The sequence below is a fragment of the Exophiala mesophila genome (genome assembly GCF_000836275.1).
Source record: "Exophiala mesophila strain CBS 40295 unplaced genomic scaffold supercont1.4, whole genome shotgun sequence".
NCBI classification, from domain to species: Eukaryota; Fungi; Ascomycota; class Eurotiomycetes; order Chaetothyriales; family Herpotrichiellaceae; genus Exophiala; species Exophiala mesophila.
This window is the reverse complement of record NW_015622507.1, coordinates 528,955-554,797: the sequence shown is the minus strand read 5'-3', so window position 1 is coordinate 554,797 and position 25,843 is coordinate 528,955. Positions and strand designations below refer to the sequence as shown.

At 50.4% G+C, this 25,843-nt stretch overlaps 9 protein-coding genes across 9 annotated transcripts; 4 read left to right on the top strand and 5 right to left on the bottom strand.

Moving 5' to 3' along the window:
* Positions 1-1,559: 1,559 nt before the first annotated feature.
* Positions 1,560-4,909, top strand: PV10_05444 (uncharacterized protein). Its single transcript, XM_016370117.1, has 3 exons — positions 1,560-2,368; positions 2,420-3,502; positions 3,553-4,909. Exons 1-3 carry the CDS (start codon positions 1,973-1,975, stop codon positions 4,423-4,425), a joined length of 2,352 nt encoding a protein of 783 aa, XP_016222410.1. The 5' UTR covers positions 1,560-1,972; the 3' UTR covers positions 4,426-4,909.
* Positions 4,910-5,141: 232 nt separating this feature from the next.
* PV10_05443 (uncharacterized protein) lies at positions 5,142-6,659 on the bottom strand (the record flags this gene model as incomplete). Its single annotated transcript, XM_016370116.1, has 4 exons — positions 5,142-5,365; positions 5,501-5,659; positions 5,886-6,271; positions 6,588-6,659. 4 exons carry the CDS (start codon positions 6,657-6,659, stop codon positions 5,248-5,250), a joined length of 735 nt encoding a protein of 244 aa, XP_016222409.1. The 3' UTR covers positions 5,142-5,247.
* A 725-nt stretch (positions 6,660-7,384) lies between these two features.
* Positions 7,385-9,527, bottom strand: PV10_05442 (uncharacterized protein). The gene has a single exon (XM_016370115.1). The coding sequence runs from the start codon at positions 9,502-9,504 to the stop codon at positions 7,570-7,572; it is 1,935 nt and encodes a 644-aa protein (XP_016222408.1). The 5' UTR covers positions 9,505-9,527; the 3' UTR covers positions 7,385-7,569.
* Positions 9,528-12,406: 2,879 nt separating this feature from the next.
* Positions 12,407-14,299, bottom strand: PV10_05441 (uncharacterized protein). The gene is made up of 2 exons (XM_016370114.1): positions 14,033-14,299; positions 12,407-13,985 (listed from the first exon to the last, which is right to left on the bottom strand). The coding sequence occupies exons 1-2, from the start codon at positions 14,127-14,129 to the stop codon at positions 12,613-12,615; spliced, it is 1,470 nt and encodes a 489-aa protein (XP_016222407.1). The 5' UTR covers positions 14,130-14,299; the 3' UTR covers positions 12,407-12,612.
* Positions 14,300-15,316: 1,017 nt separating this feature from the next.
* On the top strand, positions 15,317-17,115 carry PV10_05440 (uncharacterized protein). The gene has a single exon (XM_016370113.1). The coding sequence runs from the start codon at positions 15,624-15,626 to the stop codon at positions 16,470-16,472; it is 849 nt and encodes a 282-aa protein (XP_016222406.1). The 5' UTR covers positions 15,317-15,623; the 3' UTR covers positions 16,473-17,115.
* PV10_05439 (uncharacterized protein) lies at positions 16,702-18,190 on the bottom strand. The gene has a single exon (XM_016370112.1). The coding sequence runs from the start codon at positions 17,995-17,997 to the stop codon at positions 17,137-17,139; it is 861 nt and encodes a 286-aa protein (XP_016222405.1). The 5' UTR covers positions 17,998-18,190; the 3' UTR covers positions 16,702-17,136.
* A 28-nt stretch (positions 18,191-18,218) lies between these two features.
* On the bottom strand, positions 18,219-19,699 carry PV10_05438 (uncharacterized protein). The gene has a single exon (XM_016370111.1). The coding sequence runs from the start codon at positions 19,421-19,423 to the stop codon at positions 18,377-18,379; it is 1,047 nt and encodes a 348-aa protein (XP_016222404.1). The 5' UTR covers positions 19,424-19,699; the 3' UTR covers positions 18,219-18,376.
* A 195-nt stretch (positions 19,700-19,894) lies between these two features.
* On the top strand, positions 19,895-21,833 carry PV10_05437 (uncharacterized protein). Its single transcript, XM_016370110.1, has 2 exons — positions 19,895-20,286; positions 20,342-21,833. Exons 1-2 carry the CDS (start codon positions 20,013-20,015, stop codon positions 21,472-21,474), a joined length of 1,407 nt encoding a protein of 468 aa, XP_016222403.1. The 5' UTR covers positions 19,895-20,012; the 3' UTR covers positions 21,475-21,833.
* A 2,884-nt stretch (positions 21,834-24,717) lies between these two features.
* Positions 24,718-25,516, top strand: PV10_05436 (uncharacterized protein; the record flags this gene model as incomplete). Its single annotated transcript, XM_016370109.1, has 2 exons — positions 24,718-24,994; positions 25,095-25,516. 2 exons carry the CDS (start codon positions 24,718-24,720, stop codon positions 25,514-25,516), a joined length of 699 nt encoding a protein of 232 aa, XP_016222402.1.
* Positions 25,517-25,843: the final 327 nt, after the last annotated feature.

Genomic DNA, 25,843 nt, shown 5'->3' with positions numbered 1-25,843 from the left:
GGCTAGAGATTGGCCAGCCTTGAGGTAATGGTGGAGTGGTTGGAGGAGAATCGGCACCAACCCTCTCGATTTGACCGACGCTCCTGCAGGTTGCAGCCTGGGGGGGCGGCTGTGGCAATCAACAGTGACAGGGATGGGCGCAAGGGCCGGGGGCCTCCCGGGGCTTACAGGGCTCCTTGCATGCCAGTGCCATGTTCGTGCAGGGGCAGAGGGGCCAGCAAGCGGACGGCGCCCCTGCCTCGTTGGGTCTGCCGCGTACGCCTCTAAAGTTAAGCATCCACGTGCATGAGGTCTAAACCTGAAATGGAGATTGACGCCTTCTCGCAACCTTCGACGGATAGGCTTGTCTTGGATTTGGCTGGTAAGACTTTGTCTCTCGAATTTCTCTAAACGAGGCAGATAAGAGAGATGGGCACAATAGCCACGGTGCCATGCTCGCTGGAAATATCACCCAACGCTGGCAATCTTAAGGTTCACTTACTCGTACTATTCTTATTCCGCGTACGAGGAATAAGGAGAGCTTGCTGCGCCTCCTGCCCCGTCTCCCAGCCTGGATGCCGCAGTTGACATTTGCCAGGTTGACAAGTCCTTGTTGACATGGGCCCGTCACTTTCATCTCTAACACGCCACATCGTCAACAAATGATCGGGACGGTGTTGTGGATGGTTCCTAGCCACCGAGAGTCAGCTGCAGAGCTACAAGGCGAGTTCAGGTCATTGGTTGGTCTCGAGGCCCAGCCATTCATACTCCGTACGGAGTACCTCTGTGGTACAATGGACATGCCTACTCCATAGGCCCTCCGAGGTAAAAGCTACGTACCTATTTGACTCAAACATCCCACAAATTTCCTCGAGTGGCAGAACAGGGTCGGCCCATTCACGCCCATCGCTCCTGCTGCCCAGTCCTCCCCCTGGCGGTTCATTGTGCCTTTCTATTACTGTGTTTGCGTCATTTGTTTCTCCACTTTGGGAAGGAAGAAGTCTTGAGGGCAAGATTGTCCCAGGTGGTCCTGATACTGACGGGAACTACTGGAACTCCTCTATTCTCGCTTGCTCCAGCCCAAAATAATGGCCGAAGGGCAAGTGGCCAGTGGTCACCAGTATGAATAGATTATGCATACAGTAGTGTCACGCTGGCTCCGGAGTGCATCTGGGAAGCTCGATTTCCCCGGTCATTCCTGCCCGTCGTTGTCGGATTCTGTAACGCTCATTCCCTAGCTTGCCCCAAGCTTTCCTGCCCACCTTTTCGTAGGTGGCCGCTCTCGCCACAACAGATGTGACCAAAAAAGTGTATCAAAGTTGATTCTTCATGCTGGTAAAGACAGGAAGATAGTACCAACCACTTCCGAGCTTGGAGTTTGGAGCTTGGAGCTTGTCGTGTGTGACCCAACCAGCAAAAGATGTACACTATCACCACTGGTACGCTGGGACAACAACAAAAGATCTCCACTTGATCAAGGCAATTCCATCTCCGCTACACACAGACGCTTGATTCCTCCGACCTTTGAATCCACTCAAAAACCTTGACGCGCTAGCACCGCTTGTCCGGTCCCCATTCCTCTCAAATCTTGATTCCACTCTTGCCTCCATACCTCCAAGCCGCGCTCCTACTACAGTACTGTTCGTTCCATTTGCCTTTCTTCATTCATCCCATTCCATCCTGCTCTTCATATCTGCAGAGGACCTCGAGACATCACCACTACAGTGGTGCTTCCCCTCGTACCTTCTCTATCCCTTCGTTTATACTCCTCTTCACCACATCACCACGTTCACTAAATACTCCTGATCGACGCATCCACAAACACGCTCCCTTGCGTGGGACAGTCCTGCTCTGATCCCCCTCTTGAGAGCACATGCCTAAATAACAAAAGTAATTTCCCATCCGTCGGACCTCATTTGTGTCAACACCTTCTGGACTCGACCAAAACACACAACCCGCTTTACACACTCGCTCGGGAGAGTCGCCATTCACCATGCCTCTCCGCAAGAATGACAGACGCTCTTCACCTCACGAGGAACCCATGACAGAGATCAGAATGTCCGCGGCTTCCACCACCACCAGTCTCAATAACACCCCAAGAGACTCAGAGTTCCAAGTTTCCAATACTCCTCATCCTGTTTATGGCTACTATTCAGAGCAAATACCTCTACAGCCACCTTCCAGCTTTCGCAGACCTGCCCCCTACGACAACCATAATAGAACCCTTTCAGATCTCATCACCGCAGAAAGCCTATCGTCAAGTCCCATCGATGGTGCAAATGGTTCTCCAATACCCCCATTTGCTCCTCGAGCCAACTCGAGCTACTCTGAACCTGGTACTCGAAACTCATCGCCATACCCTTCACCATATCCCGCTTCCACCCCCTTTGTGAGTATTATTGCCTTATTCAAACCCTCCAACTACTGACCCTTGTCCCAGCGGAGTCAAGAAACACTCAGACCCCTTGTCCCCGATGCCTCTGCAACATATCTACACCGAGACTGGGTCAAAGAAGGCTCCATTGCCCAATTACATCACAGAGACGACAAGGAATTATTAGCCGGCAAGCGGAGGAAGCTCTACACTTGGTTTGCTCCCACCCTAGGTCTGGCCACTCTCGCATTATATTGGCTCTACTTTGGTCTTCGTATCAAGTTCGTTGTCGCCGCTCAGCAGTCATTCGGCTCTCCTTTCCCTCTAGCCTGGATCTTTATTGCCGTTGAAATCAGCGTCGCCATTCCCATCTTCTTGCAAACTTTCTGGTCTCTCTTCATCCTCAAGAAGCGAAACCGCCCAAAGTTGCGCCTCATGGGCAACAACGTTCCAACTGTCGACGTCCTCATCACGTGCTGCGGCGAGGACTTTGATGTCATCATGGACACTGTACGTGCGGCTTGTGACTTGGATTACCCTCAAGACCGCTATCGTGTCCTCTTGTTGGATGATGGAAAATCCGACGCCCTCAAGAACGCCGTGGAGGAGATGCGCGAGACCTTCCCTAACCTATACTACAAACGCCGTCCAAAGTTCCCCGGTGTGCCCCATCACTTCAAGGCCGGCAACTTAAACTATGGCCTGGATGAGGTTCACACTTTGCCCGGTGGCGCTGGCGAGTTCATGGCCGCCTTGGACGCAGACATGATTCCGGAGCAGCATTGGCTCCGTGCCATCCTTCCTCATCTGTTGGTCGATCCAAAGATGGCCCTCGCCTGCCCCCCTCAATTGTTCTACAATGTTCCCCGGGATGACCCTCTCTGCCAAAGTCTGGACTTCTTTGTCAGCGTTTCCGAAACTGTCAAGGATGCTCTAGGTGTCGCTTGGTGCACAGGATCTGGCTACGCAATTAGAAGGTCAGCTCTGGACGAGATAGGTCTTTTCCCCAAGGGTTCTCTGGCCGAAGACGTCGCAACCTCGACCCTCCTTCTCGGCAAAGGTTGGAAGACCGCGTATGTTCACGAGAAGCTGCAGTTCGGAACTGTTCCAGAGGATTATGGAAGCCATTTGAAACAACGGACAAGATGGGTATGTACCCTGTCTCCTTTCACCTATCAATGCTAACGTGAACGTCACAGGCTATCGGAACGGTTGACACTGCCTTCAAGCTTCGATTTTGTCTCTGGGGTGATGCCGTGAAAAGGATGAAGTTCGCTGCGAGAGTATCGAGCTTTCTCTACGCATTCTTGAGTCTTTTCAACATCTTTCTGACCCTCTCAATCTTCGCCCTCCCAATCGTTCTAATCTCCGGCAAGCCGCTTGTGGCTTATGCAACTGAAAATCAACTTCGGTGGCTCATCAGGGCATGCTTCGCGACAGTCTTCTGCAACCGACTCTGCGAATTCGTCCTATACATTCCCTCAGGCTACGCCACTGGACAAAGAGGAAGTCGTTCTCAACTCTGGATGAGCCCGTATATCGCTCTGACCCTGATCCGTTCCTTCGTTCTCCCCACGTGGCTTGGAGGACAAGCACAAGCATTTAAGCCCACAGGATCACTGAAATCGGCTTTGAACGAGAGATTCCCCAAGCAACGCGCACCCATGTACCGAAGAATCTGGACCATCTGCGTCAACTACCTGGCTGGTTTCCACGTCGCATATGTGTACTGGGTCCTGGTTGCCGTCTGTCTCTCGTCATACCGCTGTTTCGTCACCAAATACACCACTAGGGACATCTTGATCTGCTTGGTTACTCATGCTTTCTGGCCACCGCTCCCTTGGGTCATTGTGTGTTCGTCATTTTGGATTCCCTTTACCTACGCTGTGGATCCTCCCAGCATGCCCGACCGAGAAGAGCTCCTCACACGAGATCCCAAAACGGGAGTTGCTCATCCTACCAAAGAAGCAAAGAAGATTGGCCTCGGAAAACAATCTTGGCTCTTTGAATTCGAATACAGCTTCACAACTATTTTCACGGCCACGGTGTTCGTGGCGACGTTCTTTTTCTAAAAACAATTTACAACTTAATGATGATGAAGATGGACAGCAACACTCGTCATATCAGTTTTACACCCACAATGGGTACCGGTGCAGGAGGCGATCTGTCAATTATTTGGGCCGAGATCATGGATCTCTCAAGCAAGACATCTGTACAAACGACGGCATAGACACGGACGCGTTATTTTGATACATTGACACGCCATTCTGATATGGATATGGGGATGGGGATGGCGTGGGACAGTCACCAAACTCTGACGGACCGACTGAGAAAGACTGTGATGGTGACGAGACTGTCCCTACGGGACAATAATGAGTATTATAGAGGTTGCTGATACAGGGACTGTTACTGTGAATTGGAGCTTATGTCGAGGTTGGGATTCTGGGGAGGCGTGGCGGGAATCTGGCAGGAATGGTTTCTCGCAAGATATCGACATATTGTGCATTGCACCAATTGGGTAGTACAAGTACAATACAGTAAAGTCAGTGTCACTTATGATGATTCCTTTTTGTGATTTTGCCACGTTCTATGTAACCCATGGTCACGTTTGCTGTTTGGCCTGCAGATATCCTTGAATAAGGGTGACATACACAAGCGAAGCAAGAGACTCGCAAAGAAGCGACAGAAGTGCATCATGGTGATGTTCCTCTAGCAAAATCTAGCACGATCAACAATGTAATGAGCCACAACAAACATTTACACAGCTCTTGAGATTATTTAAGCGAATGTCAACGTCAACGTCAATGCGGATGTAAAATGTGAACGTTCATGTGTGATCTGTGGTCTGTGGTCCGTGGTGATCCGTGTGATACCGGCGGGTTGACAGGTTCAGACTACAATTTCGGCTGTGATGCGCCGCCACCAGGCTGATTCGAGACAAACGAGCCATCAATCTCCTCGAATTCTTCCAATCTCGTGAGCTTGCCCTGGAGGTATGGACCCGTTCCTTTACTACAGAGTGCACAAAAACCGAGGGCACTGGTCAGCGATCTATGGGCTTCAAAACACAGAACTAGCAACAAAGAATTCCAAAAGTGAAAGAACAAGAGTGGGGTTGAAAAGAGATGGAATCGGTACTGTACTCACAACATATTTTTGAATTCCTTGGTCTTGCCGTGGGCCCCAATGGCAGCGAGATCCTGATATCGTTCGAAGAGCAAGACCTCGTTGGGGGCCTTGGGTCGTGTGAGAACACAGTATGTCAGGGTGGTTGGTTCGTTGTCTCGAACCCAATTGCAGTAATTGCTGGTGGTGGATAGTGGTCAGTCATATGTTGTGTGTTTCAACGATGGTAGGCATGCAAGGAGAGATGATGATCGTCCACCCAACGAGACAAAGGAAGCTTCCAGCGAGTTTGGGCCCTGATGATGATGCCGTCTCCGCTGAATTCTCCTCTCCTCGTGGTGATTCCTCATCCATGGTATTGAACCATTCCAACACACCCAGAAAAGATATAACAGGCCGAACTTACCCAAGGACCTCGACCAACTTTTTGGTATTCTCAGCACCATCCTTTGCCACGAACTTTGCTAGAACGGCAATGCCAGCTGGGGGAGTTTGGGTAGAGCTTCTGGCGAGGAAGCCGGCGGTTGGGTACCAAGCGGTTTGATCTTCGTCCTTTGCATAGAGGTCCTGGCTCTCCACCTGAGCCATGAAGCTCTTGAACTCGCTAGCATTTTGAACGTATCCGAGCGACGCCGGCGATGTGTAGATCTCCAAACCGATGATTATCGGTGGCGATGATGGCGGGAATAAGCCCTTGAGTGCCCCCTTGCGTGTCGACGGCGACAAGTAGCACCATGTCGTGCAGTTGGTTGCTGGTGCCCGGAAGAAGTCTTTGGGAAGAAGACTGAGGATCTGTTGTTGCATCAAACGTCAGCGTCAGAGCGCGACCATGTATGTTGCAACTATTCAACATAGTCGTCACGACTCCTTTTTCAAAGAATCAAAGGAGTTTACAAGTAAAATGAACTATTTGGAAGCACATGAATACATCCCATTGCTGGACTTGACACGATATCACGTGACAACACAGATATGATGCTGTGGTTTTATACAACCAATTGATGGACTCATCACTGACAAAGACCAATGTCGATCTGGAAGTTGACCAATCCAAGACAATGAAGAAAGCTGCGCACACAGAAGACAAAGGGAAAATAGAAAGACATACTTGTTTTCTCTTCTCCTCTGTTTTAGGATGAATAATAGCCATGAGGGCCAGAGGCTTCTGGGACGACGACATTGTGCGTGGATGATTGTTGTTATGATTGACTAAGACACGGGCAGTCGTATCTATATTGGACTCGATTTAAAGTCTGTTGGAGGGTTGTATCTGTCGTGGTGGTCTGATTTGTTATTCAGATGTCGCTTCTCTCTCACATACGAGACTGCAAATTGGAGACCGTCCTTTATTTCTCGATGAGGTCACTAAAGGGAAAGACTTCGTAGCCGAGGGATGTTTCTCCAGCCAAGGAGTCGCACTGTAAATTCGGAATCTTCACAATTGGAATGGAAAGTCGGAGAGGTAATGTAAGGAAAAGTGATTAACAAGAACAGCAAACATGGATTCTCATCCCAATACCAGATCAGCCGCGGCAATATATTTCAGTTTAAACATTAAGCTTTGGGGTATTAAATGATAAGGTCAATTGTAATCATAGCCCATAATAATAATCCCACAGTCTCCCTCATTCCAGCGTATGTCGTATTGTTTTCGGCACAGGATGGAGAAGTATTGTTGCTCATATGGGGGGGGGGGGAGGTAGGTTTGACAGATTCTGATTCTTACCTCGGCACGGCTAATGTCCGGTGTCTACTGTCATACTGCCGTGGAATTCGAACAAACATCCCGTCGTTTGGTCAGTATTCTGACCTTGCAACCAAAGTCTTCGAGATATCCTGATCATCAAGCGGTAGGCAGTACATGGGTGGTCCATGATGGTTGTCAAGGCTTCTTGGTTGTTCAGTGTATTGATTATCCCAAGCGCTAATGTCTCGCTCATCAACTATCAAGCTATTGATTATACAAGGTAGTGAGGTACACCTGTGTACCCGTTCCCATATTGCTACACGATATTATACTCATCAGGTGGCATGGACTCTAATCAATATGGACAAGAGCACGCAATACGCCCGCTAACTCTGGCAGCTCGTCATCCATCGTTCTTGTCGCTTTTTGGTAGTGCTCCCATGTTCCTCCCAGCAAGATATCTCCACAGTCTCCAAATTTCAGTGATCAAGCCCAGGTTCTGGTTGAATTTGGCCTTGACAAGGATCAGGTAATCTTGATACACGTCATCTACTGGCGGTGAACCACTTAGTGGCGAATAAACCACCCTGGCACTCGAGGCTGGCCCTCGAAGGTGCATTGCTCGGCAGGAATTAATGATTTGGGCGAGCCTTTCGAGGTCCTGCTTTGTTGAATCTGGCAAATCGTCCGGTGAGTTGTCTCCCTCAGGATTCAGAAGTCGATGCAGGGAAAAGACTGGAAGGCGGTACTTGTCCTCAATCGGGATCATCGGTGGAATCAGCGAATTCTGTAAGTAGGATGGGAACGGTCGTGCATTCGCGTGCGTAGAAGCCGCGGGAAGCAGCTGTTCAATGTCTGATTTCCCCACATGGACAAATATGCTGCCCGCGAGCCACCTCTTGGGCATGGTCACATCACATTCCTGGGAGTATTCGTCCTCGTCGAGATCCTCGCTCGGAGACTCAGCGGGTTTTGAAGTTTGGTTTGGATCATGCTCTTGGTCTGTACCATGCTCGACTGCAATTCCGGCCTTTTCAAAATCAACGTGCACCTGGTCCAAGTCGTCTTTTGGGAGTTCGATGATGCCAAATTCACCAAACTCAAAATGTCCGGTCTTTCGAGGTATTGGCATTGCTTTCAAGGCTCGAGCCCATAGTTTGGGCTCCTTTGTATTCATTTTACCTGCCAAGTTTGACAGAGCCACCAAAACCCGCTGTTGAATGATCCTCGTCAAACGTTGAGGCATATCGGGTTGCCACTCTAGCTGACTAACGTCAAACATATCCTCTCTGCGAGGCGCTTCGTGTATGGTTCCAGTAGCGAGGCCAAACTCGACTTGATTTCGTTCGTAGTGAAGTGCTGCATTCAGTTTCCCACGCGAGCTAGGGGAGAAGAGGCGTAGTGCTTTATACGATAATGAAGGTCCGGCGGTATTTGGCTTCTTTGGATACTTTTCTCCAAGCGTATAAGTGACAAAGCGCATGAAGTTGATATTTGTCAACATGCGAAGAGTGGGCATGAGATGACGTAGAGGAGGGTCTTCAGGCGAGCTTGGGACAACGGGATCCTTCTGAGATGAGTGCTTTGCGAGGGCTATCTGTTTATTGCTTGATAGCTGCGATGGGTTGGCTTGGGGCTGAGACTTGCCGAGTCGGTTGCCCATCTCACGCTCGAGTTCATCCAAGTCGGCAAGCTTTTCGGGCATCAGATATATGTCATTGTTGGGGGCCTTGACAAGATTGAAATCGGTCAAGAGGGCTCCCGGCAGGCGAGAAGAGCTGTGTGTGCACGGTCTCACAGGGGAAATCAACATTTGCGCCCATGGGTTGTTTCTCAGGTTGACCTGTTCTAGCGCACTAGGACGTCTCTTGGTAAGCTTTGCCGTGTATCTGCGGACCAACGGCGATTTGGTAGCATGAAAGGTGAGGTTCGTGGGTGGAGGCTTTGAGGATTGAGGTTCGTCGCGAGCGGCTTCGGCGAGCTTTTGGACATCAGTTGCCAAATTTTGTAGATTCTCTATCTCCGCGCCAGCAAAAGGATTGGGTTCGCGTTTAAGCGGTCGAGGCAATCGGAAAGGCCTTTGTTGTTCCGGTTCATCCTGAAACTCAGTGGGTTTGCCATGTGACCCATCTTTCTTCCAACCTCTCCAGGGTCGGAAGGTAGCTTCACTGCTGTAGCCTCGTCGTTGTTGGGGATGTGTCGGGTTCGGACCAGTAGTGGAAAGAAATTGGCTAGTCCTCGAGCCTGTGGCGGGTTGACGTGGGAGTCGAATGGCGGGGAGACGCCATGTCGCGGGATGTATGTGCCGGTATGGACAGTGCGTGCTCATACCGGCCATCAAAGTCTGAGAGTCATTATGGCTCTACGCAGGCAGATGATGGAATACCACAAATCTGTTGAAGTGGTCGAGACAAAAAGTGATGCGAAGGGAGCCGCCGAGAGGGAAGGTAGCCCGGCTTGGCGCTACACAAGGCTGTAGGACGAAGGGGTTGAGACGAGGCTGACATGATTGGGGGTGTCGATGGTGAGGAGAGGATGATGGAGGAGGAGGGAGGAGAACTTCATAAATCAACCATTCAGTTGAAATTCAATATCTAAAGTAATGAAAACGAGACATGTTGTACATATATGATACAAACAACGACGGCGTCCAGCGCCGACCTCAGTGCCGACTTTTTCTTCGGCGATGAACTCCCCCTTCTCTCACATCGTTCGCTGTTGATACACACAAGAATGCTTCAATCGTAACTTGAGAGGATGTCTATGTATGTCGGGAAAGCTTTATGGTTACCCCTCCACCGACTTTGAGATTTGTTGGATCAAGAGGTCGCCTTTACTGGATCATCCCATGGGATATTATCATTTGAAGTCGCCCATTCCGGTGCCTTGCCTTGTAGTTTCGCTTCTCTGAGGGTTTGTTTCTCATCGTCTGCCTTCCTTTTGCCTTCCATTGTTGCTGGCCAGTTTTTGCAGTTGGAATAGCCGCACTGGCACCCATATATTTGGATGTTCATCCAGTAAGCCGGTCCATAGTCAATTGTGAGTTGCTCCCCAAAGGCAATATCCCGGACTGTTGAAATACAAATCCTTGAGATCTGTCCAATGTTACGGAGCACGTATTCACAGTTGGGACGGCAGCTGTGATTGATGAATCTAGTCCAATTGCCCAAGTGCGTTGCCTCAATTCCCATTTTGTAGTAGTGGCGCTGGTAGATGACATCGAGGTCCATCAGATATCTCGAATTACCGTAGATCGCAGAGTCTTCAGGGACAATTTCTCCAAGGTACTCCCCAATGACAACATGAGGTTTCATGTTTCTCAGACTCCTCACCCCGGTGCCCATTGTTTCGGTATCCACCAGCTCCATGAGCATGTTGGGGAGGTTGTTTTTCGTGAGGAACTCTGCAAAAGTACAGTCGCACTGTTTAGCGTTGATGGCATCTTCCTTGGTCGAGTAAGCGTTGCAACACTCACAGGATCCGATAGGTTTGGAATCGCCATCCCTGTTATTCCTCTTTGGCTCCACGGACCCGCAGAATCGAGGATCCCGCCCTCCGTTGCCGAGTTGGAGCCTTGGGTGCCATCCGGGGATATCGTAGAGTACTTGACTATCGTCTAGATCGATCTGATATACCGTCAGCTCTGTGTCCACGACAGGTTTGAGCTCCGAGTTGGCTGTTCTCGGAAGCAAGGCCTCCGTCATCGTGATTTTGGCCGTCGGTCTAAACGCGGGCACGTTGGGACCCTTCAATGCCCATTGGCCCTGCCTTCTTTCTTCCCCTATGTCATGCACTTGTTTGATTTCCTTTATCGTGTACCCGAGGTTTGGGTTTCCAGCAAGCGTGGGGTCTTTAGGGCCTACATAAGCGAAGAGGGTCCTGAAATCGTCATCATAGTGGTCCAATGCCTCTCGCCAGCGGAGGTTTCTTACCAGAGCAAAGAGTTCCAGGCTAGCCGCGTTATCGACGATCAGGCGGTACAGACCTGCCCACATGGGCTTTCCTTTGGCCTTTGTATCTGTTCGTTGATCGATCTCTTGAAAGGCCTTTCGGAACGTTCGTGAGTGTGCACATACACTGAGTATCATCAGGTTGGGCTTCCGGGTGAACTGAGTATAGCGCCGTGCCACTTCTGGTTCTGTGCGTAGATCTGATAGAGCAGCGTCGAGCACCCTCTGCAAATTGGGCCGGGAAGTTTCGACTTTTCGTAACCTATACGTGGCAGTCGCCTTGTTGTCTCTATACATTGCAAGAGTCTTGGCTGTGCGCAAGAACAAACGAGTCACGTCTCTATTGCCCTCAAATACTTTGGGGCTGTTGGTTGGGTCATGATCATAGACCATCTGGTCTCGGGCAACCTGGTCTATCTCGACGTAAATGTTGGAAAGGATTTTCCCCAAGTTTTTCTCCTCGGGAGTTTGGATCAGTTTTGAGCCGGTGATATGCTCAAAGAAAACCACCTCCTTTTTGGTCTTGCGATTGCTCACGGTCTTCGATTTGGCTTTGGCTTTGGATTTGGATTTCGCGGATGATTTGGTCACCTTGGAAGGGCTTCCGAATCTGGGAGATGATGTAACGGCCTCCGAAGAGGTTGCCACCTTGGTGGTCGACCCGGCTATATTTGAGGATTTTCCTATTGGTGGAACAGAGTCATTCTCGTATCTCTTTGGGAGTCTGATGGGTCTTGGAGGGCGATTTTTCATCGTGACAATCTATGTATAGAGGAGAAGAACAAGATGAAGATAGTATAATGCAATCCTTGATGGAATGAAGAATAAAGTGGAATGTTGCGACGAATTGATTGGGAAATGAGAAATGCGCCATGTCAACATCTCTGGGATGGCAAGAGATATAGGATCCAGCTCGGACAGAAATAGCCACAAAGGGAGCGCTTGGATACAAGCCATTGACAAATGAAGAGCTCGAAATACTCATTGACACAAAGCCAAGGCTGTGAATAGAGAAGGCATGGTCTGGCAGAATGCGACAAAGAACAATGGGTGAGGCTGGTGTACATCACTGACCTTCAATAGGCTTTCAAAGACCAATGGATCTGTAAATAGCATTGTCAAGAAGTTGTGAATTCACTCATTCGTCCAAGGGGGAATAATTGTATGTTTAGATCGAAGAGAAAACAAGCAGATGTTCGATCGAAGAGAAAACAAGCAAACGTTCAGATCGAAGAGAAAACAAGTAGATGTTCAGATCGAAGAGAAAACAAGCATGTGTTCAGATGCAACGGAAGGACTGACAGTAAGGTCGCAACAGAGTCAGTGAGATGGCACAAAGAGGCTTGCTAAATCAGCATGGTGTCAGTTTTGATGGCAAAGCAAATGCTGAGCAGATGGGTGAATAGATGGATTGAAAATGAAAGCCACAAGTCGTGATAATACTCCCAAGCTCCGTCGCATGTGAAACCTTTGGACACAATAGAAAATGGCAATCTTCAAACGGTTTCAATGTACCTCCGGACCTCCCAATCAGTCACAGCCTCGTCCCAAAGTCGAAGTTCATGTTCTCTTGTTCCTCCAAAGTGGTCAACAAAGGAATCTCCAAAGACCTCTCTAGCAATACTTTCCTTGGCCATGAACCTGGCTGTACTATCTTTGAGGTTTTTGGGCAGACGCTCGCCACTGTCGCTGGACCCGCCCACGTCCTCACCTTTGCCCAAGGGCGGAACCGGAATCTCGAGTTTCTTTTCGACACCTCTCCAACCCAAGGCAACAATGGTTGCCAAAACCAAGGATGCATTAGAATCGGCGCCACACACGCGAATTTCGAATCTTGTTGCCTTGGGAGAAGCAGTCGGGGGTGAGATGACTCGGATGGATGCCGCACGATGTTCCAAGCCCCAAGAAACAGTCACTGGAGCCCAAAAGTTCTCGACAAGGCGTTTGTAGGAATTTATAGTGGGTGCAATGATGGGCATGACATCAGGGAGACCATGCAATAACCCAGCAAGGAAATGGCGGCCGAGGTCGGATATGTACTCCAGGTCAACATATGGGGGATTCGGGTCTCTTTCGCCGCGATAGAAGAGATTCTTCCCTGCCTTGTCGACGAGAGAGCAGTGCACGTGACCACTATTGCCTGGGAGTCCCTCCTTTGGTTTGGCCATGAAGCTTGGGGTGATGCCATGCTTGCTACCGATAGCCTTGACCACATACTTGAACAAGGATGCGCGATCCGCCATTTCCGTGATCTCACCGAATTCCAGTGCGGCTTCGAAAACACCGGGGCCAGACTCGGTATGCCAGCCTTCGATATTGCAGTTGAACTTCTCACATGCATCCCAGACGCCATAGAACCAATCTTGGTTGTGAATGGGATCCGTCAGCGAGTACCCAAACATGCCTTGAGTGAGGTGGGGAAGAGATTCAACGGGGTTTGTCATAAGAAAGGCTGCGGTGGTGGATGAAGAAGGATGGGCGGATTGGGATGATTCATCTTTCGGGGCGCGATATGTGAAGAACTCGTATTCTGCACCAGCCATGGCGCCGTAGCCAGCATCATTCAGCTTAGCGACGGCAGTGCGCAGCAGGCTTCTGGGGCAGGCACTGATGGGCTTATCGGTGTCTGGATCGTAAAAGCTGACGAGGAAGAATGGGATGTTGTCTTCCCATGGGATGCGGCGATAACTACCCAAGTCGACCTTGGCCGTTATGTCTCTGTATCCATTCTCTTTATTGCTGATCTCGAGTTCGCGGAAGTAGGTCTGGTCATGCATATCCCAGCCAAAGGTGACGCTGCAGAATCCAAAGCCATCTTTCGCCACGGAGAGGAACTTTTTCTTGGACACCAACTTGCCCCTAAGGATTCCTGAGGTTGTTAGCAGATAGACCTGGACAAGGGGAATGAGCGCGTGCCATCTACGTCAATGCCGGCGAGTTTGACCTTGGTATCTTGGGCGAGTTCAGTTTGCAATTGATCCAAAGTCAGGATCTTATCGGTGTTGCTGCCCATGGCTGGTGGCAGTGAGGGGTTGAGGAGGAAGGATGACGAAGAGATCAAGGCAGAAGAGAACGAGGAAGGAATGCTCAAGGACGCAAGGGCTAGATAGTATCAGGCGCAGTGACATCGATTCTTCCATGCCACCATGTCTCCGTACGGACACAAGTCTTGTATATTCTGCGGGGAGGTTCTAAGTAGCGTGGTATCGCAGCTGGAGGGACACGAGGGATTGCTTCATTGCGTTGGTGGCGTTCTTTGGTGATTGCTGATGTGGGTGCTATAGGCCTTCTGAAGCCTACGAAGAGCTTGTGTGGAGCCTGCGGAGCCCCCAATGGCTCCCCCTCGAGCCTAAGTCCGAGTACCAACCAGTAAGCATGCTCACTAAGCTGTACGATAAGCTTAAAGAAAGTCTCTCGCAGGCCCAAGACGGACAATGCCAGCCCGAGGGAGCCTAGAAACAAGGTCGTAACCCTGCTTAGGTCCATGCGCTCCGGCGGCAAATGCCCCGATGATGCATGAGAGGAGCGTTGCATTGGGAGCTGAGTAGCTTTGGAGACGAGGAGATGAGGAGTTGAGAGTAACAATGCTATGGTGAGAACCTCACCCGGTTTTCGATGATGAGAAACACATCAACTCATGATTATAAGTAGATGTCTAAGGTATGTATTAGTAGGTGTCTGGAACTGTCCTTCTTTTAGAAATTATGTTACCTGAGTATTAATGTTGGCGCTGTTGCACCCTCGAAAAGGATGAATCCCAGCATGTTTGGCATAATATCCCAGTTACATATTCCAAAGTCCACTCATTGATGCAGGTACATGAAAAGATGCAAGGCTGTAACGGCTGAGCATCAACGACCAATGTTTCATCATCCATTGTATTGATATGTGTCGATCCCAAAGCTGCTCCTTCAGGTACCAACAGACCTACATTCCTTGCCGTGCTTGATCTGCATTGTTTAGGGCACATCCGCCGGGAGACCCTCACCCTTGAGCCCCTCACATCAATTTGGATGCACCCGTGGGGACTCGCGGTCACCTGCATGTCTACGGTGTTTGTACGCATGGGTGCATATCACCAAGCGGCGGCTTACCGTCGGAGAATTTCTGTTGCTGCAAAGAGGCACCTTGGCTCTTGTACAGTATCATCATCGCTCGTCTCGACAAAAAGGCGCACATCAACACTTCGAGTGAGATAAGGTTTCCACACCCGGGCCACTTTTCGTGACTTGTTACCATTAATCACACAGGCTAGATCATTGAATCACTTGTTCTTTGTGCATTGTTCTTGAAGTGTCTCTCACGCACTCGTCGACTTGTTGACTTGCACCTTCTCTATTCTTATTGACACATCCATCTCTGGGTCGCACCTGCCCTGCCTCCCATCTCAACGCCTTAGTCATCGCATCTCGTGACTTTCTGACTCACACACACAATCAAAGCAGATAATCACAACCGTCACTACAAGGACACCAACAGACTTCAGCCCTCCGAGAAACTCCTCATCATGGCTACAGTGACTCGACCTGGCCGCGTGGCTGGCAAAACTGCACTAATCACTGGTGCCGCCGGAGGAATTGGGCTCGAGACGGCGATTTTGATGCTCCAAGAGGGGGCCAGCGTGGTCTTGACAGATATTTCGGAGCCGGCTCTCGAGAGGGCGCTTGCCAAAATCCATGAATTGATCCCCAAGCCGATCGGTCGCGTCTCGACCATCAAGGTCGACGTTTCGAAAGAATCCGACATCGCCTCTGCCATCGAGGCCCAAGACGAGCACGGCGGCATTGACATCATCTTCAACAATGCCGGTATCATGCATGCACAGGACGACGATGCCGTCAACACGTCGGACAAGATTTGGGATCTGACCCAGTCCATCAACGTCAAAGGTGTCTGGTATGGTAGCAAGCACGCCGTGCTGAGCATGCGTCGGAACAAGAAGAAGTCCGGATCCGTCATCAATGTCGCCAGCTTCGTCGCCTTGGTCGGCGCCGCCACTCCTCAGCTCGCCTATACTGCTTCCAAGGGCGCAGTTCTGGCTATGACACGTGAGTTGGCCATCGTCCACGCACGGGAGAATATTCGATTCAACTCATTGTGCCCTGGACCATTGAACACGCCTCTGTTGCAGGATTGGTTGGGTGACGACTTGCAGAAGAGACATCGGCGCGAGGTTCACTTCCCCAGTGGAAGATTTGGTGAAGCTATCGAGCAGGCGCAGGCTGTCTTGTTCCTAGCTAGTGACGAGAGTAGCTTTGTCAACGCCACCGAGTTCGTGGTCGACGGCGGCTTGTCTCGGGCATATGTGACCGCCGAAGGGCCTGCTCCAGCGCCCCCTCTGAACAACGTTCGCTGATGGAGCAGTCAACTACGTCAACGAAACTTTGTCACCACATGAGGTGGCGTCTTTGGCATGGGCTACGAGTTTTAGATCTCTGTTTGAGGTGCAGTCAATTCTTTAACTCAGGACCGCATGATATTTCACTACACAGGAGCATGATTTGCTGTTTATAAAACCCATCAATCACGGATCTGGAAGAATTTGCTGTATTGTCACATTGGATTTTCGAAAGTAGTGATTTACAGATGATTTGACCCGCTGGGACAGCGTGTCCTGAAATGTGGGAGAGTACAATATTTCGGGTAGTCTCAAATCGAGCGATCAGATCCCCCTCTTTCGGATTCCTTTCGGACCATGGGCGAGACTGCCTCGCGGCAACAACCAAACTGGCGTCTCTGCTCTGGACAAACCCTTGGAATTCTTCAGTACACCTCCAGTGATAGTACACGGCTAAGCCTTGCTCAGCTAATTCGACGACACTGTTCCAATAGAGTATCCCATTCTCGTCTTGTGTGGCCTCGTCCAGTATATCATATTAGCGAAATTTCGACTTGCTCGTCCAAGGCGAGTGCTAGTATCCAGAGTGAGATCTTGGCCAGGACGCAATGAACAAAACCGGTAGAGAAGGGGCGCAGGCCAAAGCGAGGCAGTGCGGGACTTGGTTGCAAACTCTCGAAGCTCAAAAGTCTGGTTCTCGATTCAACAAGAAAACCAACTCATTTCCACTATGCAAGAATTTACCACTCGTGTCCAACTGACATGATCTCTTCTTCCCTTGGTGTTCAAAATTGATTTTCATAATTCCATCCTGGCTCGCGAATTTGCGAACACTGATAAATACGTAAAAGGCGGCCTTGCTGAACGCTCGCGCGACCAAGATAAAAGGATTGGAAGTTGGACTGGTGTCTGCAATGAACTTGGGTTCTTCAATCGGTCGAACAAATGTGTTTTCTGCATTGACCGCAAAAGGAGCAACAGTATACTGTCTCGGAGCCAGAAATGGTAAAGGGCGACGGACTTGTAGCAGCAATTTGGGAGAGCCTTGCCGTGATATGAGGTCAATGGATCGGACCATGTGAAGCGGTCTCACAAGTGACAGACCTCCTGCCATGGCACAGAAAGCGATTCCCACTTTCCAAGCCAGCTTCACTTTGTTATTCAGACTCGGATTCTTGTCGACTCGCCAGGCATCGTCTAGATAGGTCATGGCCAACGCCATGCCGATACCAGAGGCGCCAAAGAAGTACGACGCACAGAGCATTCCAGCATGTGATGGAGCTCGATACAGAATCGTAGTGCCAGCACTTAGCAGTTTTTGCGCATAATGGTCCTTCGCTACATCTTCGTTTTTCAGCCGGCTGGCAGGGGACGGAGGTCGACGCGAGGGAATCGGAGGGGAAGGGAGTTTGGAGGGCGACCGCTTGGGGGCATTTTTGGGTGAGGGGATAGCCGCCCTTTTGGAACATGATGTATGGAGGTGTCGGACGGAAGAGGTGTGGATTCCACGACTACATAATGTAAGTCGCATGGTGGACTGCATGGCTACCGACTAGGGTGGAATGACACTGGGTTGCGACAAGCTGGGTACGCAACCTGTAGTCAATTTGAAGGGAGAGAACGATGTAAGGAATTGGGTCGAAAATATGTCAACTCATGGTATCAACTTCCTAGTAGTAAAGCTTCGATTGGTCAACAGGTTCGTCAAAAGGCATCAGGATTCAAGTTCCTGGCATATTGAGGTCGATTGAGCAACGCATGATTCAAAATGTTTGGAGAAGTTGTGAGATCCACACGAGGCTGACGGAGAAGATTCAAATTAGGAAATTTGCCCGAGAGTCCTTAGTCACGTGAACATCAATGCCACGTTGCTTTCATCACGACAACTACCTAGGGACTTTCTTGTGGTTGTCTCTCGTGTCTCATAAATGCATACCAACGTCCTCCGACTCCTTCTTGGTCGATTCCATCCCAGCACCTTGTTGAATTGCCTCGAGCAACCTGGGTGAAACACTGCTAGGGTTCTTCTCCTCAATCACTTGTAGTAGTTTGATAAAGAATTCTTGTCGGAGCACCTCCATCAAGATATCGCCACGATCAATCATGTGTGACGCGGCGTACCGAAGTAATCCTCCATATAGTCGGTCGCTGCCGTCCTCTTGAATATACTGCGACTCGATGCTGGGAAGCGAGGAGGTGGTGACGGCGCTCCAATCAAGTTGCGCCGAGCGGGCGACGAAGTCAAAGAGTCGAGCTTGAGAAATGGTGACGAGTTGCAATCCTTTTTTGGTCTTGATGTCTCGGTTGGATCGAACAAGGGATGTCCACTCAAACAGGATTGCATATACAGCCGGGTCGTGAAAGATCCTCCGCCATATAAGTCCCTGGCCTTGTGCTTCTCCCACCTGTTCTCCTGAAACAACGACAGTGACGTTGTTCGTGTTATCAACCAATAGTAATGCCTCAATCACTTGCAAAGCACGATCGGCGATTTCGGTGTTCTCAGTCGACAGCCAAGTGTTCAAAAGAGTCTGCATAAGAGTAGAGGTACTTGCAACGAACGACGCGCCACTCGGGGTGTCAGCAGCTTTGCTTATGTAGGCCAAGCATAGGAGCTGGATAGAAGAAGACAACGATTGCAACCCTAGCTCCAGCTTATCTGTCGATATGGACTGTTTCAACTCGTCGAAGGGGATCAACGAGATGACTCGTTCCAGTAAACGAGTCAGAGGTTGAGGGTCTTGTTGGATGGTCTGAAGGATCCTCTCGCCAGTGTCGAGCAGCCGCCACAGAATTAGTTTGGGGGACGAAGAGTCGAGGGATCGTGCTGCTCGTCTGAGTAGTTCTTCGTCCAAAGGAGTGGCGCTGGATTCGACGGACTCCAAATGAGAAAAGACTTGGGGAAAGAGAACATCTTGATTTTCAATGACAGCGTCCATCTTGACAGCAATCCTACGTGGGCTCTTCATAAGGGTGAGGGTAATAACATTTCTGTCGCATGAGAGGTGTCGACTTGTGGCGCCGCACTCACTCTGTTGTTCATTAGAGTCCTGGCCGTGTAAGGCAGTGATTGATGACGAGGAAATAGGCTTCACCTGAGAGACGCACGCACCCGGTCGTGATTGGGTCCGTCGTGAGAGGAGGCCCCGCCAAGATACTATCGCCCAAGGCCCAGATCGAACGTCTTAACAGAGATGATGTGACTGCTTGGTTTCGTGAAGTGATAGAGGCTATGTATGGGGATGCCCTTCCTTACACGAGGTCAGGTTGTCCTTGATTCTTTCTATTATCGTTTTGATGAACCTGGAGTGAAGTCACGTGTTGTTGAGAATCTGAAGCGCGGGGTAGATGAGTACTCCACACTAGAACTAGTTCGGAGTGTTTGTTCCTCAGGTGGAACTCCGCATTCCAAACCACGACTCCAACTTTCTGGATTGATTGAATGACCCATCACCACCATCTTTTTGTCACATTCCTCGACTAGACCTTGCTCTCGAACGTGTTTCCTCGATCTCTTTCTCTAGACCAAGCCGTGGGTAGTCCCTCAGCCTTTTAGGGATGGCGGATACGTCGGGAAACACTTTGATCTCGACTAGACCATCCGAGACTGGTCTCTCGGTCTCTCTCCATCCTCTCGTCCTCCTCACGATCTCCGACCATGTAACAAGGCATTCTGTAAGAAGACAATCTGGTCCAGTGGCCGGTGCGCTCCTTGGCCAGCAAAAGGGACGAGAGATCACTGTCGAACATGCCTTTTCTACTGTGTTAGTCCAGGACAATCAAGAGCACTGGACATTTGATGTCTCATGGATGGAGACAAGAATCCAGCAATGTACTTTCTTCCAATATATATTAATGTTCTTCAGATGGTCGCTGATATGTTCTAGATCGCGATGTCCACAAAGCTCCGGCCCTCGACTTTGTTGGCTGGTACACCCTGTGTCCTGAATCAGGCCCATCAGTCGCTCAAATCCCGCTACAAAAGCAAGCCATCACGTTCTACAGTGACAGCGCGATCCTACTTGTCTTACATCCCGAGGGGCTGAGCTCCACCAACTCCACAAATGGCCGTCTTCCTGTCTCTATATACGAGAGCATTCAAGAATTAGACTCGCACAATGATGATGCCTCAATGCAGGTCGATGGTCAGGAGTCGGCCTCCTCGCTGAAATTCCGTCCGCTGTCATACTCAGTCGACACTGATGAGACGGAAATGATTGCTATAGACTACGTTGCTAAAGGAGCCGGGAGCGCCGCCGCCATACCCGAATCTTCCTTACCCTCAGATCCAGCATCATCCATCAACCCTGATATTTCAAAGGGTAAATCCAGGATCACGTCCACATCTACGAATGGCACCAGCGTCGACCCATCAAGCGAGACGTCAGTGATACTTACGACCGAGGAACAAGACGCTATTGCCAACATTACCACTCGTCTTAATTCGGTCAAAATGCTCCAGTCACGCATCGCCCTTCTTCGCCAGTTCATTCAGTCACTGCCTCCCTCGTATCTTTCTGACCAAACCTGCTCAGCAAGCCCTGACCCCGCTCATCTTCCTCATCTCCGCAGCATCCAAGCTCTTCTGACACGTCTGTCTCTTTTGACCCCCAGCGACGACTCGACATCCTCGACCACGGTCTCCGCTCTAGCCACGGCAGCCCAATCCCAATCAAACGATGTATCTCTTTCTCACCTGCTCAATCTCCTGAGTCAAGACGTTCAAGCCCTTAGCGAACTTGGTCGAACATTCCACACCGTCTACCAAAGCCAAAACAGCAAGGCAGCCAAGAACCTGCGGGACTCGGCGGGAGGTCCTGGAGCTGGGGGCACAGTGGGGCCTACTGGGGGGAGTTCTCGAGGCGGGAATGCAAACGGCAAAGGAGGTTCAAGCGGAAGGGGTGGCTTTGGCGGCTTGGAAGACAGTGATGGCTCGTTTGGAGGGCTTGCTTCGATAGGAGCTGGACCATCTTCTTCGAGTGGCCGGGGCGCTGTCGGATCCAATTCGTTGCAGGTTTAGGTGACGAGGCTATGCAATTGGCACGGAGACGAGGGCGGCGAAACGCTCTAAAGGCTTTCTCTGCAGCGTGCATTCGTACCCTCACTTATTGCATGCGTGAAGTTGCAATAGAGCCTGTCGTGGCGGAGATATCTCTGGAGGTGCTTACGATTGAATGAAAGGATACGTGATCAGACGTCGTAGTTCTGATCTGGGGCTTTGGCAGGTCAATCCGGTCAACATGAAAGAGGTTTTAACGAAGGTTGACATGATACGGCGACAGCGAGGATGAAGCATAGCGTCGGCGTCACATGGCTTAGGGCATCAGACTAAAAGCAAGGAGCGCTTGGTAGACAAATCTATGACCTGTACAAATCTGATCATCTGTGTCGTGACATGAGATGAAATATTTAATCTCCACGGTCGAGAGTCCCAATCTCGTGGAATTACGGGGATCAGGAGTCTGGCCACTGATCTATGTAGTCGACGATGCCCTCGAGCAGACGAGGCATGTTGATGCGAACACTCTGGCGGATGTTGTAAGTGTATGCTTTGTCACGAAACTGGCCGCTATCGGGGCTGATGTCGCTGTCGCTGTTGGTGTGGCCAACCCGGCGGTGATGATCAAAGAGCTGTGGCAGCACCCCCATGCATCGATTCAACCGATTGCTACCGTCCTTGTTGTTTCTCTTTGCATTGTCGGTGTTTGGTCCCACGCAGAACTCCCGCAGCATAATATCAAAGGGCCCCTCGAGCCTCTGGAGACCAACGGCATACAACAACTTCCGCGCACCTGCCTGAGACACGGCGTACGCCAGCGAACACACTCCTTGTTTTTGGGGCATCACCAGCCGCGTGTGAGGTGGGTAGTCTTTGAGAGGCGAGATTGCTGTCTCGTCCCAGCTCTTGAGGTGCTTCACTTCCGGCACCGTCGGATCGTCTTCGTGTCGGACCAAGGTCGTGTCCTTAGGGATGTCCATGCCACAGTGTCCGAGCCAGAGCACGTCCCAATCGTCACCGTACGGACTAGTCTTGGGCCGCTTGAATGGTTGAATATCCTCCAGCCGCACTTCTCCCTGACTGGCAGTCCCGTGCTGTAACAGAAAGCTGCTCGATACAGCAAAGTCCTGCAACAGCCCTTTCAAACGGATGTCCCAATCGACATCATCCTCGAGAATAAGGGCTGTGGCCCAGCCCTCTTCAACAACTTTGGATATTGCCGTCATATGTGCCCGCCAGCTACCGATAATGCCGGGATTCAGGCCGTCCTTATGGTAGCTGGGTAGGGCTTTGGCTGATACAGAGTCGCCATGTGTGCCCTCAACGAACTGGATCGAAATGTTGGACACTGCGGCCGCGAGAACCAGACCATCTCGATGATCAGTCCGCTCCGGCAGATTGATGGCAAGAATTCTTTCAAACTGTTTCCATCGTTAGCGGACAAGATTGCCCTAAGTCAGGCTCCAGGATCATTCAACTCTTACCCCGAGAGTCGAGTTGAGTATGTGGTCCAGCGAGCCGCGAGTGTTAGCAAAGCTTGAGTGAATGGCATTGGGTAAGGTCGAGGGTAGCGACGAAGTCCCCGATGAATAGCCATGCAGTGTCCATACCACGAGCACCAGGGTCATTATCGAGAAGCTGAGCACGACACAACGAATGGGTATGAAGGCTAGTGAATCATGAGAAATGTACCACAGCATACTTCTATTCCCTCAAGCTCCTGAATTCAAAGACACACCCTAAGTTGCACTGGCCGATCTCGCTATCATGCCAACATTACTCGAGAAGTAGAAGTGAAAACGAGTCAGCACACTATGCATGAATGTCTGTGGTGACTGGAGTGATACGCGGGTACGCGTCAATACCCTGGACATGACTAGGATGCTCGCCTTTGTCTGTCACTTTTGCCTTTGTTCTCAGAAGACTCTTTGGCAGCTTTCAAAGACGCATGCAGCATCTTGCACTCAGATAGAAGTTTTTGAGTCAGCCAATCAATACGCCTCAGTCAAGGCCGAGAAGACCGAGAAAACGTCTTATGCGGTGTAGTGGTTAGTTCCCTCGGATTCTGCGGATGTGCCTTTCTCCTCCGCAGAGATAAGGTGCTAAATGCCACACAGGATTATAGTTAGGAGAGGGTATGGCATTTCCCTAGAACTCTGCTAGAATGAAGGAAAGCATAGTCTGATGGTAGGAACTGTAACGGCATTAGAGACTGGGTCCATGTACTAACCAGCAATATCGTTGTGGTTAATGTCCTTTATCGCAATCTGGACGCTCTCAGGATAGAAAAGAGGTGAAATTCAACATTTCTAACGTGTGGGAGGATGAGTTCCAACAGAGATTCTGCAGAGTCGGTCAGTTGGAACTTGATCAACAACGTGACCCAATGTCTCAGTTGACGACAGACGGCAGGAGCACGAAGAAAGCAAGCTCCTGCCTCAAAAACCTCAGCGCTACCTGCTAAAGCAAAAGGACATGACAAAAACAGAATGCACAGGTACAAGTGATGGGGATATGGGTTGGATTATGGAGTCTGTATATCTGTGTTCCAGCATGAATATAAACAGGATATTGTAATATAGCCGCAAGCCGAGGGTATCCAGGGCTGCACCCCTGAAGATCGCTGGCGGGACTAATCAATGCCGCCCACAGAGCCTTATTGGCCTCGGCCTGGCGGCTGAGGACAGCAGTTCTGGAGCCCACGAAACTGCACCATTAGCACAATCAGCACCATAATAAGCCCCCAACCAAGATCCTTGGACTCCCTCCTCGCCTCGGCCATTGGCCGCCTCCTCCAACATCCCCTGCCGCCCCTGCAACTGTCTAAACGCCCAAGGCTGTGTGGTTCAGCCGACATCCCACGGCTGACATCGATGTTGTTGAACAATCTACGCTTTTTGACTTCTCGACTTCTATCTTGACCGTCAGTCTTTCACCCCTTTCATTATTAGAGCAAATTACCAGTCTTCAACCCTGTTCTTCGTGACACCAGAACACAAAGACCACAATCGCCCGTCATCCATCCACAACTGACCCTTTCTCCCTTTCCACTTCGTGGCCTTTGCAGACCTTGCATACCCATTCCAACGTCCATCCACCACATACATTCCTCCTGGACAGCAACGGTAGCCACCACATTGATACTGGCTGTGTAAGATGACAGATACACAAACACCCATTCAAAGCTTTCAATCGGTAGATTCGACACCTACAGCTGGTCCTTCTGCTACACCCACACCCACCTCTACCTTGTCATTAAACAGTATGCAGGCTCAAGAGGAGGTCAACAACACCCTGCCTAATGGCTGGGTGTCCGTCTCGGAGCCGAACACACTCCCCACGTCCACAGTTCCTCCCGCTGCACCAACCAGTCTTCCTGCGGATGAGCCCAAACTTCCCACCTATGCTGCAGCTATTTCCGATGCTGTCGACCTAGCAGATGCTCCTCTTTTCTCAGAGTCACTTATCAGTGCAGAAGTGCTCGCGGACCTGCCAACGGGATACTCAATCCGGCCCTTGAGACGAAGTGACTATAATGGCGGTATGATCTCCCTTCCTCCACATCCGTTTGCCACCGATATGCCATCACTCGTTCCAGCTCAGATGACTTGACTGGATCAACAGGCTGACCAGTTGAACAGGATTCCTGCCGACTCTGCGCGTTCTCACCACTGTCGGTGAGCCCACTCTGGCTGAGTTCAACGCCCGTTACGATTTCATGTCGTCTCGCAACGACACATACTATATTTTGGTTGTGTGCGATGAATCATCAACAGTTGTGGGTACTGGCGCCGTAATCGTGGAGCGGAAATTCATCCACAATATGGGACTCGTTGGCCACATTGAAGATATTGCTGTGGCCAAAAATCAGCAAGGCAAGAAATTGGGACTGAGGATCATTCAAGCTCTCGATCACGTCGCAAAGGAGGTCGGTTGCTATAAGAGCATCCTCGACTGCAGCGAAGCCAACGAAGGCTTTTACGTCAAATGCGGCTTCAAAAGAGCTGGCCTAGAAATGGCTCATTACTACGAAGGCCCAAAGTCCAGTTACGAAAGATCATAAAGTGGGTGCTTTCCCATCAACGCCCAAGCATCATGTGCAGGCTACGGCTACTTGGGTCATCATGGAGGGCACAGGACTATTCCCTGTTCAGGCCCATATTCACGCACAATTCTAGATTTCGGGGTCACAATGTCGACGAGGTCAACTCGTTAAGAAGATGAAACATGCAGAACTAGACCCAACACCGGAGACGGATCTGGTTGCGACGGTCTAGCCTGCCTTGCCAGAGTGCATTTCCACCTTGATTGTGTCTTAGAGCACATGAAATACCCATAGAGCGTCTGGAGCACGGGCGCAGTTCACATTGAGAGCGACAATGAAACAAAA